This window comes from Microtus pennsylvanicus, chromosome 15 (genome assembly GCF_037038515.1).
Source record: "Microtus pennsylvanicus isolate mMicPen1 chromosome 15, mMicPen1.hap1, whole genome shotgun sequence".
NCBI lineage: Eukaryota > Metazoa > Chordata > Mammalia > Rodentia > Cricetidae > Microtus > Microtus pennsylvanicus.
Genome location: NC_134593.1, coordinates 3650368 through 3676260, shown reverse-complemented (window position 1 = coordinate 3676260; position 25893 = coordinate 3650368). Strand labels below are relative to the sequence as shown.

At 39.3% G+C, this 25893-nt stretch overlaps 1 protein-coding gene across 2 annotated transcripts in view; it reads right to left on the bottom strand.

Moving 5' to 3' along the window:
• Adk (adenosine kinase) overlaps nt 1-25893 on the bottom strand; it is a 407022-nt gene that overhangs the window by 49504 nt on the left and 331625 nt on the right. For both annotated transcript variants that reach the window (XM_075949366.1, XM_075949365.1), the window contains exon 9: nt 18169-18283. In XM_075949366.1, the coding sequence (XP_075805481.1) occupies nt 18169-18283 (115 nt within the window). The remainder of the gene's footprint in view (nt 1-18168; nt 18284-25893) is intronic.

Sequence of the window (25893 nt, the reverse complement as noted above, 5' to 3'; positions counted from 1 at the left end):
AAAGAATATTAGGATGAAGTCAGGTGAGGTGGCATTCATGTATGTTATCATGTGTGAGATGGATGTCAAAGGATTAGGAGTTCAAATTTATTCTTGGCTACATATCTTTAATCTATATCTCAAAGCAACCCAGAAAGACAAAAAAATGATAATTGATATATTTTAAAGTAGGCTTTAGAAACTTTTATAGCAGTGGTAGCATATGGGATTCAGAACAACTGTTTTTATCAAGAATGCTTGGACACAATACTTTGTAGATCTGAGGATGCTCGGTTGGTGGAGTGCTTGCCTACCATGCACAACGCCCTCAGTTCAATCCCAGCACTGTATAAAACTGGATGTGGTAATACAGTTATAATCCGAGCCCATGGGAGGTACAGTCAGAAGGATGAGAAGTTTAAGGCTATTTTCTATAGAGTAAGTTTGAGGCCAGCCTGGGCTCAAATACAAGACCCTGCTATCCTCCCAAAATATATATACTTAAAAAAATTAGACTGGGGGCACAGCTCAGTGTTAAAGCCCTGCCTTGGCATGTGCAAGGAAGTACTACATCACACCACAAAACAAACAAAGAAACCTGCCTGAAGGCTTAACAAAAGAATGGAGAATCACCAGACAAGGACGCAGAGGCTGTACCTAGGGATTAGGCTTGGAGCAGCGTTTAGAATTTAGAACCTTCCCTAAAATAACCCTAGAATAACAACTCCTCATCTGAAGTTAGGAACCTAAAGAATTAAGGATAGTGAACAAGAAGCAGGAAGACCATGAATAGCAAAAGACTGCTGCTGACTTTCCAACCCTTAGAATTCCTAACCTCAGATTAAGATGACCTCAGTGCGCCAGCACTCCTGTGCAAACATGAATTGAACAAGGTTTCAAGTTATTTTTCCAAATGATTGTACAAATAAAGCACCTCACTCATGACAGAAAATAGAGTGCTATGGGGAGTGCAAGCAGGGACTATAAAGCCAGGAGGCCGCACAAGGGAACTCACCTAAAACTGCTGCAGATGACGAACTAAAGCCAGGAGACTGCACAAGGGAACTCACCTAAAACTGCTGCAGATAACGAACCCAAACAAACTTGAAAGAACACCCTTAATGGCCAAGAATGAAAAACAAAACAACAGTGGTCAGAAGCACGTGTGCATCTATGCAGACTCAGGAATGGTTCCTCTCACCCTCATGGTGAGTCATGGCCGCCTAGAGAGCTGTTACCCTCGTCTGGTCTCCGTGGGAACAGGGACTAGACATACATGCAGAGACACACATATACACAAAATAAAATACACGTTTTAAAAATAGAATGAAAATTGAGGTAGGGAACACGTTAGGAAGGCTTAACAGAGGCTTAGAGCCAAGTTAGAAGTAGGGTCGAGCACAACGAAGCGTCTTACTACAGACACCCCACATAGATTCTGCCTGGTTTCCAGAAGCTGAGATCAGCTAGTGGATGCATTTCATGAAGAGCAATTTCTGCCCAACAGAAAAGCTTCTAACTAGGCTTTAAAAACTGAAATGCATGGCTCACTGTTGTCAGTGTTTTCGAGTCCTGGATTGAGCTAGGATGAGAAAGATGGTCCCTGAACCCTTTCCAGTGTCACAGCACAAGAGTTTACATGGATTCAAAGAGTGAGCAGGGAGAAAGAGTAAACTCAAAGTGTCTCAGGAGAAAAGTCTGGGAGAACACGGAGTGATCCTAGATTTATAGAATTATGTAATATGTATGCATGGAAGAAAGATGTCTGGAAGGATAATCACTAAATTGTTAACACTTGTTCTCTCCAGAGGGATGCGAGCTATTTCATAGAAGGAACTCTGCTGAGGGGATCATAACCATGAGAGCAACACAGAGCAACGACAGCTATTGTATTAGAGTAGGGCTGCTCACGTTTTTGTGTGAACTATAATTATTAATATTTATCACACTATAACTGAGCTGGTATGAGGACTAACAACTATAACTCCAGCTGCTGAGAGGCCCAAGAGAGTTCAGGTAGGTGAAGGGCATCTTGAATTTTAGGGAAGACATTGTCTCAAACACCAAACTACAACAACCATGACCACCATCAAATAAATGAACTCCATAAAATCTTACTATATTAGAAATTCAACTGGACAACTTAAAACTATTATTATACCTATTTTAATGCTTTTTAAAAGACCATTTTTCAAATAAAATATTATTGAGAAGTGTAGAATTTACATTTTTTGGTTTATGTGTGTATATGTCCATGTGTGAGGGTGTATGTGTACACATGTGTATTAACAGATGTCAAAGGTCAACATCTAGCTCTTCAATTGCTTTCCACCTTATTATTTTGGCTAGACTAGCTAGCATCAAGCCCAGGGATCTGGATCTGCCTACTGCTAGGATTACAGACAGTTAATGCTGGGTCTACTTCTTTATATGGGTGCTGAGCATCTGATGCAGATTGTCATACTTTCATAGCAAGCACTTTACTGAGTCATCTCCTGGCCCAGGACTCACATTTTTCCAATTTCTTTAATGTCTGGTTTATAAGAAGACAGCTAGAGTCCTTTATCTTTAGTATACAATTTGCTTCACTATCATGTACTCTCTGGATAATGCTACTGCATTTACACACACACACACACACACACACACACACACACACACACACACACACACGATGTGGGAGGTCCTTCTGTTTATGTGTTGCTTTTATTGGTTAATGAATACAGCCAGGCTGGAAGAGATATAGAAAGAATAGGCAGAGTCAGGGAGATGAGCCATGGAGCTGTTGAAGGAGACAGACACCCTGGACCCTTACCAATAAGCCACAGCCTTATGCCGATACACAGAGTAATAGAAATGGGTAAATTTATGATGTAAGAGGTAGCTAGAAATATGCATGAACCATTGACCAAACTGTTAATTAATATAGTATCTGTGTGATTATTCATGTCTGAGCAGTTGGGAAATTAATGAACAGTGTCCGTATACACACACACACACACACACACACACACACACACACACCACACACCCTTGTGGTTTTTAGGGATTTCTGAGTCATATGATTGGGGTGGTCTTGCTTATCTGGACAAGGTATAATTCCTAGGACAGTGTTAGATCTGACATGCTTATAGCTGCTGCTAGAGGAATAGGCCAGGAGGAAACTGGCCTTAGAGAAGGAAGATCCCAAGCAACCCAGTTATGAAAAACATGTGCATGTGTGTAATATGATTGTATGCATGGGTGCATGTGTATATGGAAGCTGGAGGCTGATGCTGGGTGTCTTCCTTGATGGCTCCCCACTTTATTTATTTATTGAAGCAGGATCTCTTACTGAACACAGGGTGCTCTAATTCCAGTGCTCTAATTCTAGCTAGTCAGCTTGTGGAGTTCAACATTTTTAACCCGGAGACTTGGTCATGTTTAAATTGGGGGAGTGGTAGAACCTTTCAAAATAAACAAACACAAAACAAAAAGACAGGTTCTTTCAACCTTAGCCCAGCAATCTTGTCTCAGCCCAAGTGCTAGGATTACAGGCATGAACCACTACACACTACCCCTGTTTTTTACTTACTCTAGGCAGATAGAATTATTATTGGATTAATCCTTGTAACAATAACAGGGCTGGGTTAATTATTCTGTAATTGCCTTTTCACTTTGTTGGAAGCAGAAGTAAAGTTTGTTGATATAAAGGGACTTGATTAAGCAGACAAACTGTTCTCAACATTAAAATGCTGATATATGGAGATTTAAGAATTCTTGTGCTAAGCTTGGTAGCTGGCCTTTTTGAAGAAGCTGCACCCACACCCCTAAGGACAAATGTTGAGAGCCCACGCTATCCTATGAAAGGCACAATTTAACCTGTTTCACCAGAAAGGTAACCAACACAATTTTGAACTTCTTCCACTAGGCTGAGAATGTCTGAAGACTTCAAAGAACAAAGTCCTAAGTGTTGGTGAGAGCCAGGCACTGTGACACATCCATGTTCTCAACACTTGAAAGGCAGACCGAAAGATGTATGCTGTATCCTCCAAATACTTCTTCTAATATGATGGTCTCATTAAATTAATATCTACCATAGGGTTCTTAAGTTATAGTCTGCGTGCCAAAGCTGACTAGCTGCCAATTTTGTAAAGTTTTACTGGAGCATAGCCACATCTATTTGTTTATATATTGTTAAATATGGTTATTTCTACACTAAAAAGGCACACAGAAACCTTTGTGCAAAGATAATGGGTTCTACAAAACAGAAAATATTTACTACTCGACCCTTTATAGAAAGCTTGCTGTTTTAATATAGATATAACATCTATGAGAATCGGAAGATACATCAGAGGCTTTCCTGGCAGCTTGTTCATTTTATAGTCGAGTAAAATGAGACTCATGAAATTGAAAAAGCAGAACATGGAGTGCACACAGGATTCTCTGTGCTGTCTCCTAGCACACTCATCAGACAAGGAACACTCTGCCTACAGCAAGAGTCCTGCCGCGCCTCCTAAAAGTCACATATGGTCTTGGCACAGAAATTGTTTTTGCAGCACCTGGGTAACCAGGCTGTAGCGGTCCCAGGAGGGCAGCAGTGCCCTCAGCATCAGCTCTAGCCAACCCCTGAGGAGTTAGATCTGAGAAAGAGCCACTTTCAAGGCCCTGCCTCATTAGTTCCTGCTGCCACCAATCTAAGCTAGAGAAAATTGATCCTTCCCCCATGCCTGCTGCACCAAGGCCAGCCTTGGGTAAAGGTTTTATTCAGGGAGGATTTGCTAATTAAGCCATCACTGTAGAATGAAACCCCAGAGCTTCAGCCAGTATGAGTCTAGGTTACTTTGGGCTAGCGAAATTTGTGCAATTGTATTAAAAGAAGGTTCTTTTTGGGACAACTGTCAAGTGTTTTAAAAACTTGGAACTAAGATATGGAAAATACATTGTATTTATCATCTATCCCCTGACACAATCATTCTTGCTACTTTGATTCTAATGGCAGGTGTTTTTTATGCTCTGACTTGTTTATACTTATTGAAAAGTCTTTAAATCCTAAGTGAAATAGTTTCACAAAGCAAATGAACCCACTATGTTGGCTTAGTTTCCGTCTAAAACACTACATAATGAAGTACAAAGTTGCTGCCTTACCTCCAGCCTCTGCAGTGGAATCCAGAGCCTTAAGCACACTAGTGAAGGTTCTACTGAGGAGCTACCTCTCCAGTCTCTGTGGCATCCTCTTGAATGACAACATCACACAGATAATATTTTCCTATTGCACGAAACATGACATAAATGCTTTCCCATGGAGATGTTCCTCTACTTTTGAGTATTTCTAGGATATAAACAGGTCTTTTTCAAACAAACAAACCAACTCAGACTCTAGCCAACCTCATTTGGAACATCACATAGGGATTCATTTAAGAAAGTTTTTTTTTCCTTGTTTTTTGTGACATGGTTTCTCTATGTAGTCCTGGCTGTCCTATTATTTGCTCTGTAGACCAGGCTGGCCTAGAACCCCCAGAGATCGGCCTACCTCTGCCTCTCGAGTGCTGGGATTAAAGGTGTGTGGTATCAACGCCACAAAGAAATTCGTATCTCAGACATTCCAGTTTCAATTTCCTTAGGTCTCTACATCTTCTAATATATTTATGCTTAACCTATAGAATAATTCTTTAATAACAAGAGTTCACATTGGTCTCAACTATAGCCAGAATGACATTGCCAAGAAGTCATTAGTAGTCTCTAAAAGGAAAGCTCTTTAATAAAAGAAAAAATGTACAAAAGCTAAGTGTTTTATTAAAGGTATCTATTATGATATTGGGCACCTGGAACATTGATCTTTCTGCATCACTCAGAAACGAAAATATCAAATTACTATTATTGAGATACAAAACCTATTTAACATCCAGCCCATAGTAATCAACAAGAAATAGTCATGCAAAATTAGCACAAACTTACAAATGCAAATCTCTTATCTTAATGAAGTATACTACTCTAGTTAAAAATTAAGGCACTCTATTCCTCATAATTCAGACTACCTAAACTGTCTAAAATTGTAAATATATTTAAAAATGGTTCTGAGCCGGACAGTGTAGCACAAACCTTTAACTCAGCACTTAGGTGGCAGAGGCAGGTGGGTCTCTGTGAGTCTGAGGCCAGCATGGGTGTGTATCACCAGTCCTAGCAATCAATTCTTTCTTTTATATGGATAGTGGCGTAGGAAATACATCTATTAATATACCTATCTTAAGATAAAAGTTTTATTTTTGATTATTGTCAGTCAAGGAATGACTGACTTGTACTAAGCTGTATATAACTAAAGTATGCAGTTTGGCAAATTTGAATATGTATATATCCATAAAGCCATCACTTCTAGAAGTTTCTATGTGCTTTTTTGTTTTTGAGGGAAAGATCTCACATAGCCCAGGGTGCGTTAACACCCAGTATGTACCTCAGGATAACCTTGACTTCATGATCCTGTGCCCTCACCTCCCCTGTATGGAGATTACAGGTGTTTCTTAGATCTGCGTGCTTCCCACTAAGTGTTCTTCGTACTAAGCAAGGTCCTTCCCAGGGCAGCTTGCCACTCAGACCTCAACGTCAACACTTGACCTGGATCTGTAATCACTCGCCCGCTAATGATTTGGGTAAAACTGCTATACCCAGGGGGCTTTATCACAAATGGACCTTAACTTGAAAACAGAGGTCACTTTCTAGGACACCTTCTGAGCTACAGAACCACTGGGCAAACAACAGCAGCTTTAAGCATTCTGGGGAGCACTGGTCTTCTGGGAAGGCAAGCAAGCCCATCAAATATGGATGCCTAATTATAGACTCCGTGCATTTCTCAATGACTGGTCGTCATTCCAACAGCAGCATTTTACAACAAATAAAAGAGGAATTAATTTGATTATTTAGATTCAGGCCTTTGGAATATTTACAGCAATTCAGGTTCTTTTTGCATGCTATACATTTTGAAGGCTTTTCTTCTGATTTAGAAAAGAACACAGGTGAGTTTCTGTTAAAAACTAATATTTACTATGATTACACGTGTGCATGATGGATGTGTGTGCGCACACGAGTGAGCACATGTGCCACAGTGCTGACAGTGGGAGTCAGGGAGCAACTTTGTGGAGCTGGTTCTTTCCTATCTACATGGGTTTCAGGTATTGAATTGAGGCCACCAGGCTTGCATGGCAAGGGCCTTCACCAGACGAACCATTTCACTGGCTTGATTTATAGTGCACAATTTTGAAAATCTGGTGACAATGGCTAAAGATGGATTTTAGGTTGTTGGTCAGCTTTAAGAGCATATGGTAAGCACCTCACACTCAGAACTCCATTTTTGAGACATAGACAGTGCTATTGTTCACACACACCTCCTTGTCGTTAGTGATGGGATCCTTCTTTGCCTTCTGGTACCCACCCCGAACTGTACCAGAGCTCTGCTCTACTCCTCTTGGCGTGTACCTTTGGGTGTTGTTTCTTGGACTTAAAATGCTTTCTTGGTTTTACTTGGCAAACACCAATTGTTCATCTACATCAAATCTTACACAGAGCACTTCTTCAGGTCCCTCCTACTTTTAGTTGCCCCCTCTCTTTTGGGTCCTTAACACCTTAAATATCCATTTGCTACAAACTCTTTCTTTTCACCTCGATTTCATGTATTCTAAGTTCCCTCCTAAGGGACCAGTATGTACAGAGCATCTTACCAGCTCCTGGAATACAGAACGCCCTCAGTCACTGTAGAAGAGATGATTAAGTTCCAATTCCATTTTCTATTGTTGCATATCTGTATTTCCATTTTCAAATCAGTGTCCTGGTCACACCTTCCTGCTTCTCCAGTCCAATTTGGACAGCAGCCTGGACTCACATCTCCTAAGGTTCCATTTGGAACACCTGCTCTGAACTCTTTAACAGCTTCTCACATCCTTTCAAGTAGGACCTAGCTCTTTAGCGAAGCACTTAAATCTCACTGTAACTTACCTTTCTTGGGTTATGCTCTATTAATTTTCTTTATACTAATCGGATAGAAGTGCTTGTGTTTTCTGGGGTTCCTGAGTCCTGTCCCTGAGATGTAGTAGTGTAGGTGGCTGTCAAACTATAACTCGTAGCTGTAAAGCAATGGGATGAGGCCATGGCACTTTGTGTATGGGTGGTTTTACATTACTGTAGCATTGTGGGAAAGTTACAAAAGAGAGCAGGAGCTTACAAATCTAAAATACTTTCTAAAGTTTTAGGACAAATACTTGATTTTTATTGATGAAGCAAGTTTAGTGTGTTTCCATGAAGACGGATTTCTGTTTTTCAAAAGCAAGTAAACTAAAGAGCTAAACACAAATTCCAAACTATCCAGGCAAGGACAATGGAAACCTCTACTCAGTTCCTTCAGCCTTATCTGGACTGCTAGAACTCTCCTGTGAAACATGTAATTCAGGAGTCACTCAGAGATTTAGACGGAGTCTATATTCTGAGTTTAGGGCTACCCCTGTTTGGTTAAGAGATATTTTCTCACTCATGTTCTGCTTGATACAGACAGACAAATTCTCCTAGGTCTTCTAGCCAGTTAAGGGTGGGCTGGAGGGATAACCTGGAAGCTAAGAACATTGCTTCTCTTCCACAAAAGGGACCGATTTTGTTCCCAGAACCCACAATGGGCATCATACAATGACCTGAACTGAAGCTCCAAGAGATCTGCCACCCTTTCTGGTATCTACGGGCACCTGCACCATATAGCATTCACACACACACACACACACACACACACACACACACACACACACACTAAAAATATATCTTAAAAAAAAAAGAGTGTATGCCTTATATCAAATTTTAGGCAGGCCACATGGTGCCAACTTGGGTATGACCCAAAGAAAGAAGACATGAGAAAGGCATTTTCTCCTGCAACTGCAGATTCTCCTTCAGTCCTTGATTTATTCTGACTACTCTCCACTGTCAATAAGTGGCCAGTTTTATATTTTAAATTGAATTGCTACCTAAGGACAGATTGATCTGACAGGAGCTATTGCTACCCCATCTAGGTTGGAAATCAGTTTGCTATTCCTTTGGCTCTGACTTTGCTTAACATTATATTTGTTATATTCATTCATATTGCCAGGTGGTAATTCTCTGTTCACTATTGCCATCCCATTCTGTAAATAAATAAAAAATATTAATTTAGTCATTTTACTATTGATGGACATTTAGTTTGTTTCTACCTATTTTGGTAGTTATAAATGATGTTATTCAGGACTGGAGAGATGGCTCAGGGATTAAGAGCACTGGCTGTTCTTCCAGAGGTTCTGAGTTCAGTTCCCAGCAACCACATGGTGGCTCACAATCACCTAGAATGAGATCTGGTACTCTCTTCTGAAATGCAGACATACATGCAGGCAGAAAAATGCATATATAATAAATAAAAAATTAAAAAACCCAAAAAACCCCAAGTTATTTTATTCTATTTGCTATAACAAAAATTAGGCAGTGGTGGCATGCCAGCACTAGGAAGGCAGAGGCAAGCAGATCTCTATGAGTTCCAGGCCAGCCTGGTCTGATTACACAGTGAGACCCTATCTCAAAAAAGCAAAAACAAAAATTAGAAATACAAAGACATATATGAGAAGATACAAACTATGATACATGAATAAAATGGAGTATTTTGAACCCAAAACATATGGAAGCATTGGTTGACTTTGTGATAGGAACTGAATAGATGGGAATAGGAAGAGAAAGGAGAATTTCATTTATGTGAATATGTAACACCACAAACCCCAGATTTGTTAAAACTTATAAAAAAAACCCCACCCCAATATAAGAGACACATCTTCCCAGGATAATAAAATATTTTTATGACTAGCCTAATTTCTACATTATGGCTCTACTAATATTTAGGCTATTAGGACACTTATGATAGAATGAGGACAGACTCCCCATGAAGAGATATGGAGCTATTTACAGAATAAACATCAAAATAAAAAATGCAAAAAGAATCAAGAATTTGCAAAGAAGAGTAAATCAGAAAATAGTCATTATTGGAACATGAGGAAATATAGGAATAAAATTTTATCAACTAGTGAATAAGTAAACAAATACTAGATTATAGCATTGAGTTTGATGATGTGCCCTCAAAATTTATGTTCACCTGGTGTTTCAGAATAAAGGATTATTTAGAAGTTAGTTTTTGGTTATTACCAGTCAAAATGAAGTCCTGCTATGTTAGAGTAGATCATTCCTGAAGTCTATCCAGTAAGAGAGGCCAAGTGACCACAGGAAAACAAGATACAGACTCGAGTGGCACAAAGCACACGTTGTGGTGCTGCAACCACAACGCGTGGTTCATATGCTCAAAAACCACGAGCAGACAACCAGTTCAGTTAAAAATATATGCTGGCAATAAGAGCACTGGCTGGTTTTCCAGAACCCAGGTTTGATTCCCAGCACCCACATTGACACTTACAACATCTGTAACTGCAGTTCAGAGGATCCAACACTGTGCTTTGGCCTCTGTAGACATTACAAGCATGTGGTGTGCAGAAATACATTCCGACAAAATTCATGCACATAAAGCAAAAATAAGCAAGATCTCAAAAAGAAATTAAATTAGAAAACACGTTTTTCCTATTTCCCCCAAGAGATCATTGAATATAAAAATATAATTAATTTTAAATATACAAAATAATGTTATGCTAGAAACTGAGAAACACGAGTCTATTTCCAAACCTATCTTGATTTCCTCGTGTGCTGAATTCCAAAAGTTCCTAGAGTTAAGATCTTCAATCTCCATGGGTTTGTTATGAAGGCTCAAGGTTTAAATGTGTAACAGAGCCCAGACTAGCTGACTGCAAACACACTGTTGATTTGGTCATAACAAACAGCAAAGTTGATCCTTCACAGCAACCTTGTAATGATCTCTAATTTATGGTAGAAATAAAATGGCAAATCCTATCTCATAGTGCAGAAAGTCAAGGCCACAGTTTATGTTTCAGAAGTCACTGGGCATTGAGATGCAACAGCAGCCCAGGCAGAAAGGAGCCCTGTGTAGGGTCCATGCCGCTTCCAGGGCCTTTGTTCTCTAGGTTTCGTCATTGTTCTTCCCTAAAACGAGCAAGCTCCCCAACTTTAAACAACTCCTTCATGAAGTGAGGGTCACAGAAGGCACAGTGTTTCATAAGGAATTCCCCGGAGAAGATCTGCCTGGGAAGTGGGGGATGTCTTTACTGTTGACTCCATCGGTGTACACCTGGGGTGGGAGTTCCAGGGTGAGGTGCGTGAGGAGAGCCAGGGTAGGAGATTATTTCTAAGGACAGAAACAGCAGGTAACAGGAGAATTAAAAGCAGGGAGATGAAGAGGATGGAGAAGGAAGAAGGAAACAATCTTCATCTTCAACACTGACTGAGTAGGGGCGAGGGAATGACCAAAATGCTAGTCACATTTCTCTTGTTCCTCCCACCCACAGTTACTGATGCATATGACCTGAAAACTCTCAGGGGGCAGGCAGAGGGCCCATTACTCTGTTCCCTTTCAAGGCTGTTTACTATCGCCAGTCTTCATATACTAAGGACTGTCACTCTTGCCCAGAATTCTGATGTCCCTGGGTGCACAAAATGGGGTGAGGGTGTACACACTCTGCTCGAGAGAGAATGGGAACCTGACTGATCTATATGGGCTAGCACGGACATCAGGCACACAAAGAAAAAAAGAGAAGCTCTAAAGTGAACGCAGTCCTAACACTGAAAACATATCCATCTGTGACCGGACCAGTCTGTAGCCAGCACAGGACAGCAGCAGAAACCAATGGGACATAGGGGAGCTACCACACAACCCAGCAAACAGTTCTGCCTCAGACCAGTTCCAATCCTGGGAGACTCAGCAGGAAGCCTCTCCAGTTCTTCAGTGCGGTTGTTGCCTCTTTCTCCTGCTCCTTCTTGGATATGAGAGAGAGGGGGAACAACCCTGGCTGTCCTAGAACTCACTCTGTAGACCAGGCTGGTCTTGAACTCACAGAGATTCACCTGCCTCTACCACCTGAGTGCAGGAACTAAAGGTGTCATGTGCACCACCACTGCCCAGCTTTGTATTCTTCAAACAAACAAACAAGCCCCCAAAATCCACCAGTGAATTTTTCAGGTCAAACTCAGGTTGCTAGATATGACAGAAAGTGCTCATTCACCTTCTACAAAACTAACTTTCTTCATTATTATCTTTTGGTAATGACTTTACTTTTAAAACCTTTTATGTTTTTTATTTTTATTCTCACATAATTTTGTTCATACATATTAAAGTTTATTTCGTAATTGGACTTATTTTTGTCCTTGGCTCTTTCCCTCTTTCTCGCATTTCCCCCTCTATTCCCCTTTTATTTTGGCAGATTAATTTTTCCTTGCCTAGCCCGTTATTTAACTTGAAGTTATTACTCTTACCTTTCTTAATTCTCACTTTACAGTCTGCATAATTTTTGCCACTTGTCCCTAACTACTTGTTATCCTTCTACTTTTAAGTGGCTTTGGGTGTTGTTTTTGTTATCGTGATTTATTTTCTCTTGTGCGCAGTAATGGGATTGAGTCTAAAGAAAAGCCTGCTCACTAAAGAGACTCACACCGAACCAGAAGTTTTCCACTCCAGCAGTGGCAAACTTCCAAAGTTCCCAACACTTCAGAAAACAAACCAAGAGACGGAATGGTTGAAATGTGACCCCCTCCTTCCCCCAAAAGAAATAAAAGCAAACAAAATCATCTGGGACATGATTAATAGAAAGAGATAAAACCTATGAATCTGGAGTCTCCAAGAGTGTCCTAGTTAAGCTAACTGTAAACCTGAAACAGCCTAGGGTCATCTGAGGAGGGACAAGCTTGTGCGCATGTCTGTGGGGGATTTTCTCAACTGTGAATTGATGTCATAGGGTCTGACCCACCTAGCCAGCAGCCAGGGGTTCTCCATGGTTTCTGCTTCAAACTCCTGCCCTGATTCCTTCAATGGTGGACTATGTAGGCTGAAATAAACCCTTTCCTCCCCTCAGGTGCTTTGGGTCAGTGTTTGATACAGAAATAGGATAAAAACAACAAAGAAACAGCCACGATACAGAATAAAGGCACAGAAAACTATTCAGTGAAATACAGAAAAATTTCTAAATGGAATAGGGGTAAGGGTTGGGTAGCTGGACATCCAAGTAGAGTTAAGAAGCATTGATGACTATAATCTTAGCACTTGGTCGGGTGTGAAGCAGGAGGATTGCAAGTTTGAGGCTAGCATTGTCACAAAGTCCATCAAATGCAGGCTAAAAATAATAAATAAATAAATTGAAAATTGAAAAGACAACCCAATATGGGAGAGAGACTTCAATGAAAATGTCCTGGAAATTACCCAAGTGCCAACAAGCAGATGAAAATTGTTCTGCCATATTTATTATATATATACCAGGAAAATTCCAGCCAAATCATATTGAGATACCATCATGCTCTCCCCAGAATTGCTAAAATTAAAAAGATAAACAGTAACATGCCAGCAAAGAAGTGGAACCATTAGAGTGCCATATACTGGTGAGAGTGAAGACTGGTACAATTCTTGGAAATGTAGGACTGAAAGCTGAAAATCTTCAATACCATAATGGTTACAAACTCCTATGTGTTTCTTAGATCCACAGAATGAGATTACAAAGAATTTTATTTATTGAAAAAAATAACCAGGATATAAAAGGACACCAAGATAGAATATAACTGCAGCCAATGACAGTACTGTATCACAAATGAATATTGCAGTCACGGGAATAGGGATGGAATAAAGTGACTCCCGATGACAGACACTGATCATATGCAAGCGGCTTTCGCAGAGTATGGACAAACAATCCAAACCAACTCTATGATGGGAAAAAGTAAGCAATGCATTTCAGAATTCAAGGCAAATGGGAAAAATATAAATCAGAAAAGGGCAAAGGTTGACATGAGTCTTGTGCATATGTACAGCTTATTATAATGCATATGTCCCGTATTTTCTTGACTAGGGTGGAAGGCAGCAAGCCCAATTTCTTCTGTTTCCAATGCTTGTGGAACTGGGGCTATTGGTGAACATGGGGCATCTCCTTGTTAAATGAGCGTTGGGATGCAAACTCCTATAATAGGCCTTTGTACCTGTTGAGCCATCTATCTAACCCTAGAATCTGCAGACTTTTATTGTGTGCTTCTGAGTTTCATGCTTACTAGGACTTCAAATCACAAAGACTCTTCATTACAGAGGGAAAGAGAGTAATTAGTGGTTTTGTAAAACATGGAAACTAAGGAATGAAGTAGCAAGTTAATTAAAGGACTCAGGAGGATGACAGCTAACTTTAACACCTGTAATAAAATATAACACAGGACACTCTTAGATGTATCTCAAAGGTGGAAATGATTTAATCTGTAGTTTGCCCATAATGGCCATACATTTTTATAACCGTTTTATGTATACAGGTGTTTTGCTTACATGTATGTCTACCACATGTGTGCTGGGTACCCGGGAGGCCAGGAGAGAGCAATGGATCAACCTAAAGCTGTGTCTTCTGATAGAGTAGCTTATGTCCTTAATGGCAGACCCATCTCCCCAGGCCCCTTGACACGTTACATATTATTTTTCATTATTTTTATTTATGTACCTGTGTGAATGTATGCTACATGCCACTGGGTACTTACAGATGCCAGAAGAGGGCACTGGAGTCCTTGGAGCTGGGGTTATCGGTGATTATTCAATGTGGGTGCTAGAAATTGATTGTTAGCGTCCTCTGCAAGAGCAGCACATACTCTTGACCGTTTCTCCAGTGCCTAGTCACTGATATATTTTGATTGAGTAAAGAAAAAGAAGCATGTATCAAGGCCTGACTTATTGAAGATGTTTGGCGACTCTGCTTCCATCATGTCACAGAATCACAAAACCTGGCCATTTAGTCATTTACTTAACTGAATGATTCTCAAAGTGAGATATGGAGACAGACAGAAAAGCTATCATCTAAGGGAAAAATTTCCCACAAATCCTTCTCCTGGCATCCTCACACGTCTCCCCAGGTGCCCATCCTAACGTTGCTCAGAGCATGCCTGTCAGGGTGGGGAAGACACCCACCTATGTTTCCTCGAGATGCACTAGAAGATTTGCATACCACAGCATGGGCCTTTCAGTAACAAGTCTCTATGGGAAAGAGTGGTTTACAAAGATTGTATCTCAAAAGGAGAGAGGTCTCTAGAATAAAATGCCAAGAGAGTTGATTTTTGTTAACATTATTGCAAATTGCCTTATACTTAACAGTGTGATCATTTGAAAATACTCTGCAATGTGAGGTTTAAGGCACAATGAGTCCTAATTAGTGTTTTAATAAGTGTGTTAGCACTGTCTTGTACCGTTCTGGAATGTCACTTATGGTAAATTAAGGGACACTTTCCCTCCCTATCTTCCATTAGTATTTTAATGCTAGGAGGTGGGAAAAGGCTGATCCATATTCAATAGGAAAGGAGGGAGAACAATAACAAATTGGCATCTCTTCTGTGAATTGCCCCACAGGCCAAGCATTTTTATGTTCTTAATCATTATTAAATGACTTAACATGACACCCAGAGCCTGGCGAATGATTGCATCCTGACATAAGAACGAATTACAAATGAAATGAAAGATCAAGCTGTATTAGAGAACTGCCTCTGGGAAATGAAAATCTTTAATTCTCTTTTATTATTGACATTTATTTGGCTGCCATGAATAACAACACAGCAAAGAGATTCAGCTACGCTTGTGCATTGAATAGCTTATCCCAGGGCTCAGAACTGCATTAACATTTATCATGTTTGCTTTTGTAGCTGACACCACTGAACAGATTCTCTATCCATCTTGAATTTATCATGCATCGCAATATACTGCATCCTCTAAGTTCATTTTCATATGGCAGGAACAGCAAGATTAGCTAGTGACTTGTCTCAAATAAATTCCTGATTATAAGCATTCTAAAGAGTGCTTTAATAGATTTAATAAAGGATAAATAAAGTTAAGCTCAGAAAAAAATCCAGTTACAGGTAGGGTGGCTAAATTTCAGTCTGGAGAAAATTATGCAAATTGATAGTGAGGAAGACACTTGTATGATACATGTTTCTGGATACAGAAAGACTTAAAAAGAATGTCTTCCCAAAGAGTAACCAATAGCTTCTTATGAATCTGGAGGCAGTATTACATTTCCTATAAGAAGCTTGCATGGTTTAAGACAGGAATGGCCCACATACTATAACAAGAAACGATCTCATCTGTGTTATATAGAGATAGTCTTTCATAGGCTATTTCTTTTCTCTCATGAAAATTAGCAGCATGCCTTTTCCTGCCACGGCAATGAAGGAGGCACACTACCTAGGGCTTGCTTACAAGATCCTCCTTGAATGGACTGCCTCCTTACTTTAAATCCCTCCTAGAACTCAAGCTTTAGTAATAATATTTATCTATTCGGGAAAGTCACTTACCATGGTTTGAATGTGTTTGAAACAAACATTTCTTTTTTTTTTAGTTTTTCAATAGTTTTCAGCATCAAAAATTACATATGTATGCATAAATAGGCATAATGGCATCATAATTCCCCCTGTATCCATGCCCAACTGAAACAATGACTCTTGACCATGGATTTCACTTAACTGTTCCATCCACTGACGACTTCTGAAGCAAATCTCAAGTTTGTCTTTTACATCTCGTGTGACTCCCTTTACCCAAGTTGGTCAATAATTTCATCACTGACCCTTTTCAGGTTTTATATATTTACTTTGTTAAAAAGTTACTTTAGGGGCTGGAGAGATGACTCAGCAGTTAAGAGCACTGACCACTCTTCCAGAGGACCCAGGTAGAATTCCCAGTACCCGGATGGCAGCTAACAACTGTCTGTAACTCCAAGATCTAACACCCTCATACAGACATACACACAGGCATAACACCAGTGCACATAGAAGTAAACAAAGTATTTTGAAAAGTTACTTTCGTAGATGTGATGGTACACACTTGCAATCTCAGTACTTGGAAGGCTAAGGTAAGAGAATGCTTCAAGTTTGAGCCCAGCCTGGGTACACAGAGGTTACAAGCAGAGCCTGGGCTAGAGAATGAGAACCTTTATCAAAAATTAATAAAAAAAATTATGTCATTTTCAGTAGAATACTTTTCTTAAAGCGTTGTTGACCTTTTACAAGTCAATATTATCCACAAATGAGAAGTATAAGTATACTTTGTATTTAGATTATTCGACATTTTATGTATTTTAATTTTGTTTTGCAGATCTTTAAAGATTATGTTATATTCAGTGTTCAGCTGAGTATTGAAAAAACACTTCGGTAATAATCATATTACTGTTTATAAAAATCATTAACTAACTGCTTGGATTTAAGGTGAAACCATCTGGATACAATCAAAAGACTTATATTTGGCTTAAAGAGAAGCTAAAATATAATATGAAGTAGCCTCATATTTAAAATATTAATTATTTTAACCAATAATATTTGTTCAGTAGATGAAATTCCTATTATGTCTATGACTGCTATAAAAACAGATATGAGATTTTTCTTCTTGAAAGAAAATCATCAGGAACTCTGCTCTTTGGGAAACTGGCAGGAGGATTACAAATTCAAGGTCAGTATCAGCTACACAGGAATTGAAGGCTAGCATAGGGTATTTAGTGAGACATTCTCTTGAGAGGAGAGGTTATATGAAATAAAATGGCTGGGGCTATAACTCAATGGTAGAGCACTTGTTTACTATGCATAAGGCCCTAGATAAGATTCTCGACATTGGGCTGGGTATGAGTCAGAGGTGGGTGAATCTCTGTGAGGTGGAGGCCAGCATGGTGTTCATAGTGAGTTCCAGGCAGCCAGGAAGACACGGAGAGAAAAAAAAAGAATCAGCAATGACAGAAAAAAAAATCAGAAGGAGAAACATTTCTGGATTTTAATTGTTCATAATCTAATACATGCATTTTATTCTGATGCAAATGTTTATATGAAAAACATTATTTTTTTTAAAAGAAAGATAGTTCCAGGCTAAGAAAATTCCCCAAAGATCAAAAGTATACAAACTATATCAGTTGACTTTTCATAAATTATAATCCTGTCCATCATGTCCACAGGGGTAGAGGGGAGGAATACCAACGTCAAACTGTAGAAAGCACATGACAGAAGTATGGGATTTTGCCGTGCTAATTTCACCAACACTGCATCATCAAATAGCTCCCACAGTACCTGTAGCCACTATAGTGTCCTCTCTCCCTTGCGTGAAGATCACGGTCCTCTTCCTCTTCACGTTCACCTTTGGAAGCGCCTGCGTCCTTTTGGCTATTTCTTTAATGTCTTTAGTCTGTTAATAAGAGGAAAAAATTCATAATCAGTAGAGTAAGGGAAAATTTTATTAACAAGTTAACACTTTTGCTTCTGATGGGAACATTTGAAAATAAATTTTTAACCATATAGAAAATAGCACATGGGCTCCTGGGAGCCTATCATGAGCCTGGCCAAACTTTACATTCATGATGGATTTCATCTTCACCTTCAATACCTGCCATGCATTTTATTTCAAAGCAAACCTCTAGTGCTTTATCATTTAATCTATAAATGTGTAAATATGCTATCTCTGAAAGATAATGACTAACACACCACATACATAGTCATAATATACTTTAAAACATTTGCTTGACTTATGAAAGGACCCAAGTTGAGTTCCCATTACAAAGACAAACCCAAACTGTCTTAAACCTCCTGCTACTCAGCAGACTGTTTTTGGGTGCAAATGTTGCTAGTTGGTTAGAGTGACTGCCTAGCCAGCACAAAGCCCCAGAAGTTCTCACCACCAGAAAAAAAAAAGGTCCTTATAACCAGCAAATAAATATGAGTCAAATTTCAAATTAAAGAGAGTTTTAAAGAATTAATAATCATTTTTGAGGCAGTTTCCCTGTGTAGCCCAGGCTGGCCTGAAGCTTATATAGATTCTCCTGTATCTACCTCCACAGGCTGGGTTTCAAATGTGAGCCACTGTGGTCAAGTGAAGGGCCTTTTCCTTTTTCTAAGAGACGTTTACAGAATATGACTATGCTGACTTGGGAAATAATAAAATTGAAATAATGCCAATTTTCAAAGATCTGATTGAGAAAAAGAAATGCTAATGTCACTCAACTCTAAAGACTTCATTTTGTATAGGAAAGGGCATTTAGAAAAAGATCACAGAACTAAAGGAGAAAACCAATTTGCTTTACATTCTCCATGACTCTCTGTCGGAAATATGCACTTCCTCGTCCTTTCCATCACCGAATGCTCCCCTTCTGTGTTCTCTTCTAAATGCTCACCTATACCCAGTGCACACTGGTTTACAGATACACAAAATTACACTCATCACTGGCTAAGATCTGCACACGAGGGAAAAGCGCTCTTTTTTCCTTTCTAGATCGGGTGACTTTGCTCAATTTTATGCATTCTAAGTCTTTCCATGTTTTTCCTTCAAACTCTAAGATTTTATTTTCATTTAGAGTTGAAAAATATTTTAGATATATACCAGACTTTAATATCCACTAGTCTGTTCCTAGATGTGAAGCCTGGTTCCACTTCCTTGCAAATCAACATGGAGGTGCAAATACCTCTGTGTTAAGGTATGGAGTTTTTTGAGTATATGACTAAGAGTGGAATAGTTGGGTCATATGGTAGTTCTATTTTTTGTCTTTGAATAATAGTTTATTCCCTTATAATTTTTATTCTTTTTATTGAGCTATAAATTTCTCTCTGCTCCAGTCCCTCCAAACTGGCATCATAATGTGCGCACTCCCTCTACCAGCAGCGAGTGAAGGCTCTTGCTCTCCGTCCTTGCCAAAACAGCCATTCTGGAGGAGGTGGACCTTAAAAATAATTATTGGCTATTTGTATTTATTTTGTTGAAAACTATGTATTTTCTGTATTTTCATCTAGAAATGTCAGTTTTTACAAGTCTTTGATCTATTTTGAATTGATACATGTCCAGTGAGAAAGATATGAACCTAATTTCAGTCTTCTGTAGGTGAATATCTACTTTTCCCAGTACCCTTTGTTTAACAGCACATTTTTCTTTTTCTGTAGTGGCTAAGTGCATAAGATCCCCAGGAGAAGCTCCACAGCTCAGAGCTGCTCTTCCAACAGTGCAGAGGTCCACTGAGCAGTAGAGTCTGGGACTGGGCAGGTATCTGCTTCAGAGGTTACATTAATCTAGCTTCATAGTGCTTTTATGAGTTTATTACAACAAAGTATTTTTTGTATTTAAAAAAGAAAGAAAAGGCAGTTAAATTTGCAAGGTAGTACAGGCCTATGATCCTAGGATAAGGAAGGCAGAGGCAGGAGGACTGGTGTGGTCAAAGCTATCCTGTTCTACATAGTGAGTTCTAGTGCAGCCAGGGCTACACAAACAAAATAAAACAAAAACAAAAACCCAAGACAAAGAAAAGAGTTAAAAAATTACAAGCTAGCCAGGTGATGGTGGTGCACACCTTTAATCCCAGCACCCGGAAGGTAGAGACAGGCGGATCTTTGTGATTTCGAGGCCAGGCTGGTCTACAAGAACTCGTTCCAGGATAGCTAAGATTGTTACACAGAGAAACCCCGTCTCAAAAAGCAAACAAAACAACAATAAAAAAGGAATTTATTCATTTTCATTTTATGTGCATTGGTGTTTTGCCTGCATGTGTGTCTGTGTTAGAATGTCAGATCTTGGAAGTTACAGACAATTGTGAACTGCTGTTTGGGTGCCGGGAAAAGAACCTGAGTCCTCAGGAAGAGCAGTCAGTGCTTTAACCACTGAGCCATCACTCCAGCCCCGAGAATAATAAATTAATGGAAAATCCATGATTTCTTTTTACCAAGTCTTTGGGAAAATACAGCTTACTGTCAGAGTTTATCAATTTAATAAGAGAAACATGTTTCAAATTTAATCTCATAAACGTGGTAATTCAAGATTGAAATAAGCTATCAAATACAAGTTAGAAACTTTTCTGGATTTATGCAACCTTTATTCTTACTGTATCCCTGTTCACCGTTTATGGCAAATCGTTTTATTGCTCACTCTGGGACCACTGTTAGTGTGCACCTAACCAAGTGTCTCACTGTGTACGTACTCAGGGGCAACTGCCTGCTTGCAAGAAACGCTTTTCCTGTAGTGTAAATCCTTTCTCAAAACCTCAATTTTTATCTTCACAACACTGCAGATTGTAAATCCACAGTACCTCCCCTTCATCTCCTTAGGCCCTTTGCTCCTCACACTTAAGATCGTGCATCTTAACTGAAAGATGCCATTACCAAGAGCTTTAGAATATAGTGAACCTATACTTATTGATGTCCTTGAAAAGGTTCATAAACATCTCTAAGGCTCCATTTACTGACAAAACCAAGGAAATACTCAACTAAAAGATATTGGGGCGGGGGTGTAACTCAGAATGCATGTTTGACATTCACAAAGTCCTGAATTCAATCCCCAGCACCAAATCTCCCTTTATGAAACTTACCATAAAAAAATCAGTAATTTTATAGTGGAGAGAATTGATAAACATCACCTTAACTTATAATAAACTGATACTGAAATTCATGGTCAAAAGAAAATATCCTAGTCCCAAAGAATCTTCTCTAGATTATTTATCCACTGCAACAGAAAGGACTAAGCTACAGAGGATAAACCAATCAATACCATTTAGCCCAGTGATCAAGGTTAACATCATCAGCAATAAGACTTAGTGACATCATTTAAGCTCCCTGATATTATGAGAAGAGCATATCACTTCTGTGGTTTTTGTTAAAAATGCACAGTGTCAACCCCCACACAAGAAAACACCAGACACTCAAATATATAGAGAGGGTCATTCTATAGAATATGAAGTATCAAAGTCAGGGACAATGAGGAAAGACTGAAAAACAGCCATGGACTGGAAGCTGCTAACAACACACGATACCAACGTAACGTGGTATCCTACATTAGATTCTGGGACATAAAAAGAAAAAGCCAGCCAGAGAGATAGCTCAGCAGTTAAGGGTGCTTGTTGTCAAGCCTGATGAGCTCAATTTTCAAAATCTACACGGTAGAGGGAAAGAAATGAACCCCAAAGTTGATCTCTGACCTCTTTATGCACAGGCGAAGACCCCCACGCGAAACAAAGGAAAACCAAAGGAATCACTGGCAAGGTCAGAATATATTCTGTTTTTGTTTTGCACTGGATGTATGTTAATCTTCTGATTTGGACCATTAAATTTTGGTTATTTAAAGATGTTAACAGTAGAACTGGAGAGATGGTTCAGGTGTTTAAGAGCACTGGTTGCTCTTCCATGACCCAGGTTCAATTTCTTTCACCCACATGGGAGTTCATAACTGTCTGTGTGTACCCGATACCCTTGTAGAAAAAACACTAATTAAAATATAAAAAAAAAGCTGGGCGGTGGTGGTGCACGCCTTTAATCCCAGCACTCAGGAGGCAGAGGCAGGCAGATCTCTGTGAGTTCGAGGCCAGCCTGGTCTACAAGAGCTAGTTCCAGGACAGGAACCAAAAAGCTACGGAGAAACCCTGTCTCGAAAATAAAATAAAATAAAAAAAAAAAAAGAAAAAACACTAATGCACGTGGATGTAAAAAAGATAAAAAAATGATGCTAACAGTAGGGGAAGGTAGGTGAAACACATGTGGGTTCTGTTCTGTTCTAAAACTGAAGGTATTTTACCATGAGGACAGTCAGAGCTACACAGTAAGACCCTACCTTAAAAAATTAAAAATAGTTGCTGTCTCTTGATCACTCCTATAATCTCAGGACACAGGAGAGAGTGAGCAAAGACGACCTTCATGAATTCTAGGTCAGTTGGGATCCACAGTAAATTTAAGGCTACCCTGTGCTACCAGGAATGTGATCCTGTTTCAAAAAAGAAAGAAGGCAGGATTGGAGAGTTTGCCCAGGGGTCTTACAGAAGAGTCAGGTTTGATTTCCGACAGCAGCATGGAGCTGCTCACAGCTACCTGTACCTCTAGTTCTAGGTGATCCAAAGCCATCTTGGCCTCTGCAGGCAGTAGGCACACATGTGGTGCACAAAGATACATCCAAGCAAAGCACCATATACTTAAAATAAAAACAAACAAAAAACAGACAGAAAAGTGGAGATGAAAGCAGGTAAGTTAAGTTGAAAGAGTTTAGTTTATTGACTTATGCTAATGTAAAACTAATTTATTCCACTTAATGACTCTCATCTTAATTTTGCCTAAAACTTTCAATCCCATAAGATGCTCAAACAATCCCTAGGGAGGGCCTTAAAAGTACTGAAAACTCAAGTGTAGTATCTAAGAAGGGAAAAACAGATGACAAGTGGATGGGGGCAAAAGACGAAAGTTCAGAGAGTTGAGCTACGAGGTATCATAGGGCTCTAAAGTGGTCCCTAATTTTAATTTCTCTATATAGAAGATTTCATAATTTCCTCTATCTTACTGGCCATGCGTGTATCTCTAAAACATTCACTGGGCCTTTCTTACACTAGGCATTTGGTCTATCAGTAGGTCTACATCTCATCTTGCCGATGAAGAAACTGACTCGCAGACAGTTGTTGACCAAGGTTATTGACAACAGTAGTGCAGTCAGGATGACTGTCCCCAAATCTGCCTCTAGGAACCACAGTGTTTGTAACTACTACTTCCAGGCCACCCACAGACGATGTTGCTTCTATGAACCCTGTGATGTGCCTTTTGCTGTTACCACAAAAGTACAAACTGTTCTTCCTCAGTCATTTTTTTCTACATATTCATTCACAAGTTAGCCCTGATCTTTATCTAAATATGTTTTTTCTTAGTTGTATTTTATACTATAAATTCCAATGTTTAAATGTTTAGACATCCCCATTTTTCAAGGTCATTCTGAAGTTCAACTTTTCTAATATGCTAGAACATGACATGAGGAAAACAGTGGTTTGGAGAGTTAAGGTCTCGTTAGCTGGCAGTCCAAGTGAGCTGTGTGAACTGGAACAGGTCACGGCCTGGGTTTCATCTGTTGAATGGAGTATCTACCTCTTAAGGTTTATGAAAGTATTAAATGTTTGAGTGACATAGGAAAAAAAATTTATAAACTGAAGCATTTTATAAAATGTAAAACTGTGGTTTTATCACTGTTTAGTGTAGTATTGTCTTCCAAATTAAAGACTATATTTTCTTGGGCCAGCAAAATGGTTTGGTGGGAAGGATGCTGTTGCCAAGTCTGAGGACCTGGTGGAAGGAGAGAGCAGACTTCCAGAAGCTCTCCCCTGAGTGTCATATCTGCACGAAGCATGTGCCACCCAACATTTGTTTTAGTCCACTCTCACTAAGCAGGTGATACAAATGTTCAAACACCTTGTCCCAGTCTGCCCCAGCGGTGGTGTTCCCACACATTGCACCCTTAACCACACCGCTTTCTGCTTTGTCTTTTAAGCAGAATTTCCATGAGATTATGGGGTTCAATCATCAGTCAGGTCTCAGGATACCCTCCACACTCAACCCAGCCCAAAGGCAATGTCTTGTGGAGTATGCAGTACAGTGTTCTTTCTGTTGGGAGGCCTTTGTAATCTTGATTCCTCTGTTTGAAATGTGTCTCCTTGTTTGACTGCTAACTGGCTGCCCCTGCCACCCACCATTGCTAGAGAGCTCTATTTGTCAGTTTTAAGCTTCTTTTCCTTCCTTAAAAATTTGTATTATTATTGGGAGGGGCACATGTCTGCTACAGCAATTGTGCGGGGGCTCACAGGGCAGCTCTATAGAACTGGTTCTTTTCTTCCACCTTTTCCTGGGTTCTGAGGAATCAAACTGTGGTCATTTCTTTTTCTTTTTGTCTGTTGGTGGCATCAAGAACATCAAAAGTGCTCAGTAAATATTTTTAATGAAACATGGAGTGGAATTAAAAAACTACACAATCTGTTTTTCCTGATCTGTTTCTAAAATTGCCCTCTTAGGCGCCCAGCCACCTCAGGAAGTATGGGTGCGCTCTCCTAGCCAGCAGGACCTGACTTACATCTTATTTTCAGAGACTGTGACAGTTCACTGCAATCCTAAAATCTGTAAATAACACAGGAACCTAGGAATCACCTTAGATAATTCTTTGGATATCATTACTTCCTGAATATGTTTTGTAGATTTCTCCTCAGTGCTGATTAACGGAATTTTTTAGATGCTGTATATGTTCAATATCTGCACCATATAATAAAGTAGTTACCATGTACACAGTCTAAGGAGGTTTAGAAATGTGTGTAGGCCAACAGAGGCTGCATTTTATTTTATTGTTTGAGACAGAATTTCACTATGTTTTATAGACGAGTGTCAAATCCGTGGGCTCAAGCAATCTTCCTGCTTCAAATTCAGGACAGCTGGAACTACCTAAATTTTTTAAAATTAAAATTAAATTTTATTTAATATTAAATAACTTTAACTTGAGCAGCCAAATGTGGCTACTGGACTACACAATTCTATAGTTGGTCGTTCAGTATTAGAAGATGATGGAATTCTCATTGGTTATAGAAAGGCTGTAATTTTAAGATGTTCTGGGTTGTCAGAGGGAAGACGGGAAGGCAGTGAGATCACCTTGTTCCCTCAATGGACATATCTTAGGCATCTACAAGAAAATGGAAGTTTTTGCTTGGAGTGATATTGAATAAATGATTCAATATGTTGAATTCCTTTCAGAATTTAGCACATAGGCTGGTGCAGAAACAACAGAAATATAGAAAATAACTAAATTTAGGTTTTGGGGGTATTTTCTTTATTTTTATTTAATTTACATCAAATTAGGACAGTTTTTAAAAAGGTTTTATAATGAAGAATGCATTGCTTTTATTTAGGTTCTAATAATGTAAACCTTCAGTTCAAGATAAGGAAGATTTAACAACACAGTGCACTACCAGCTGTTTTTCCTGAATAATAAAAAGGCCTCACAGAACTCTACCGAGAATTGTCACTTAAATTCTTAGC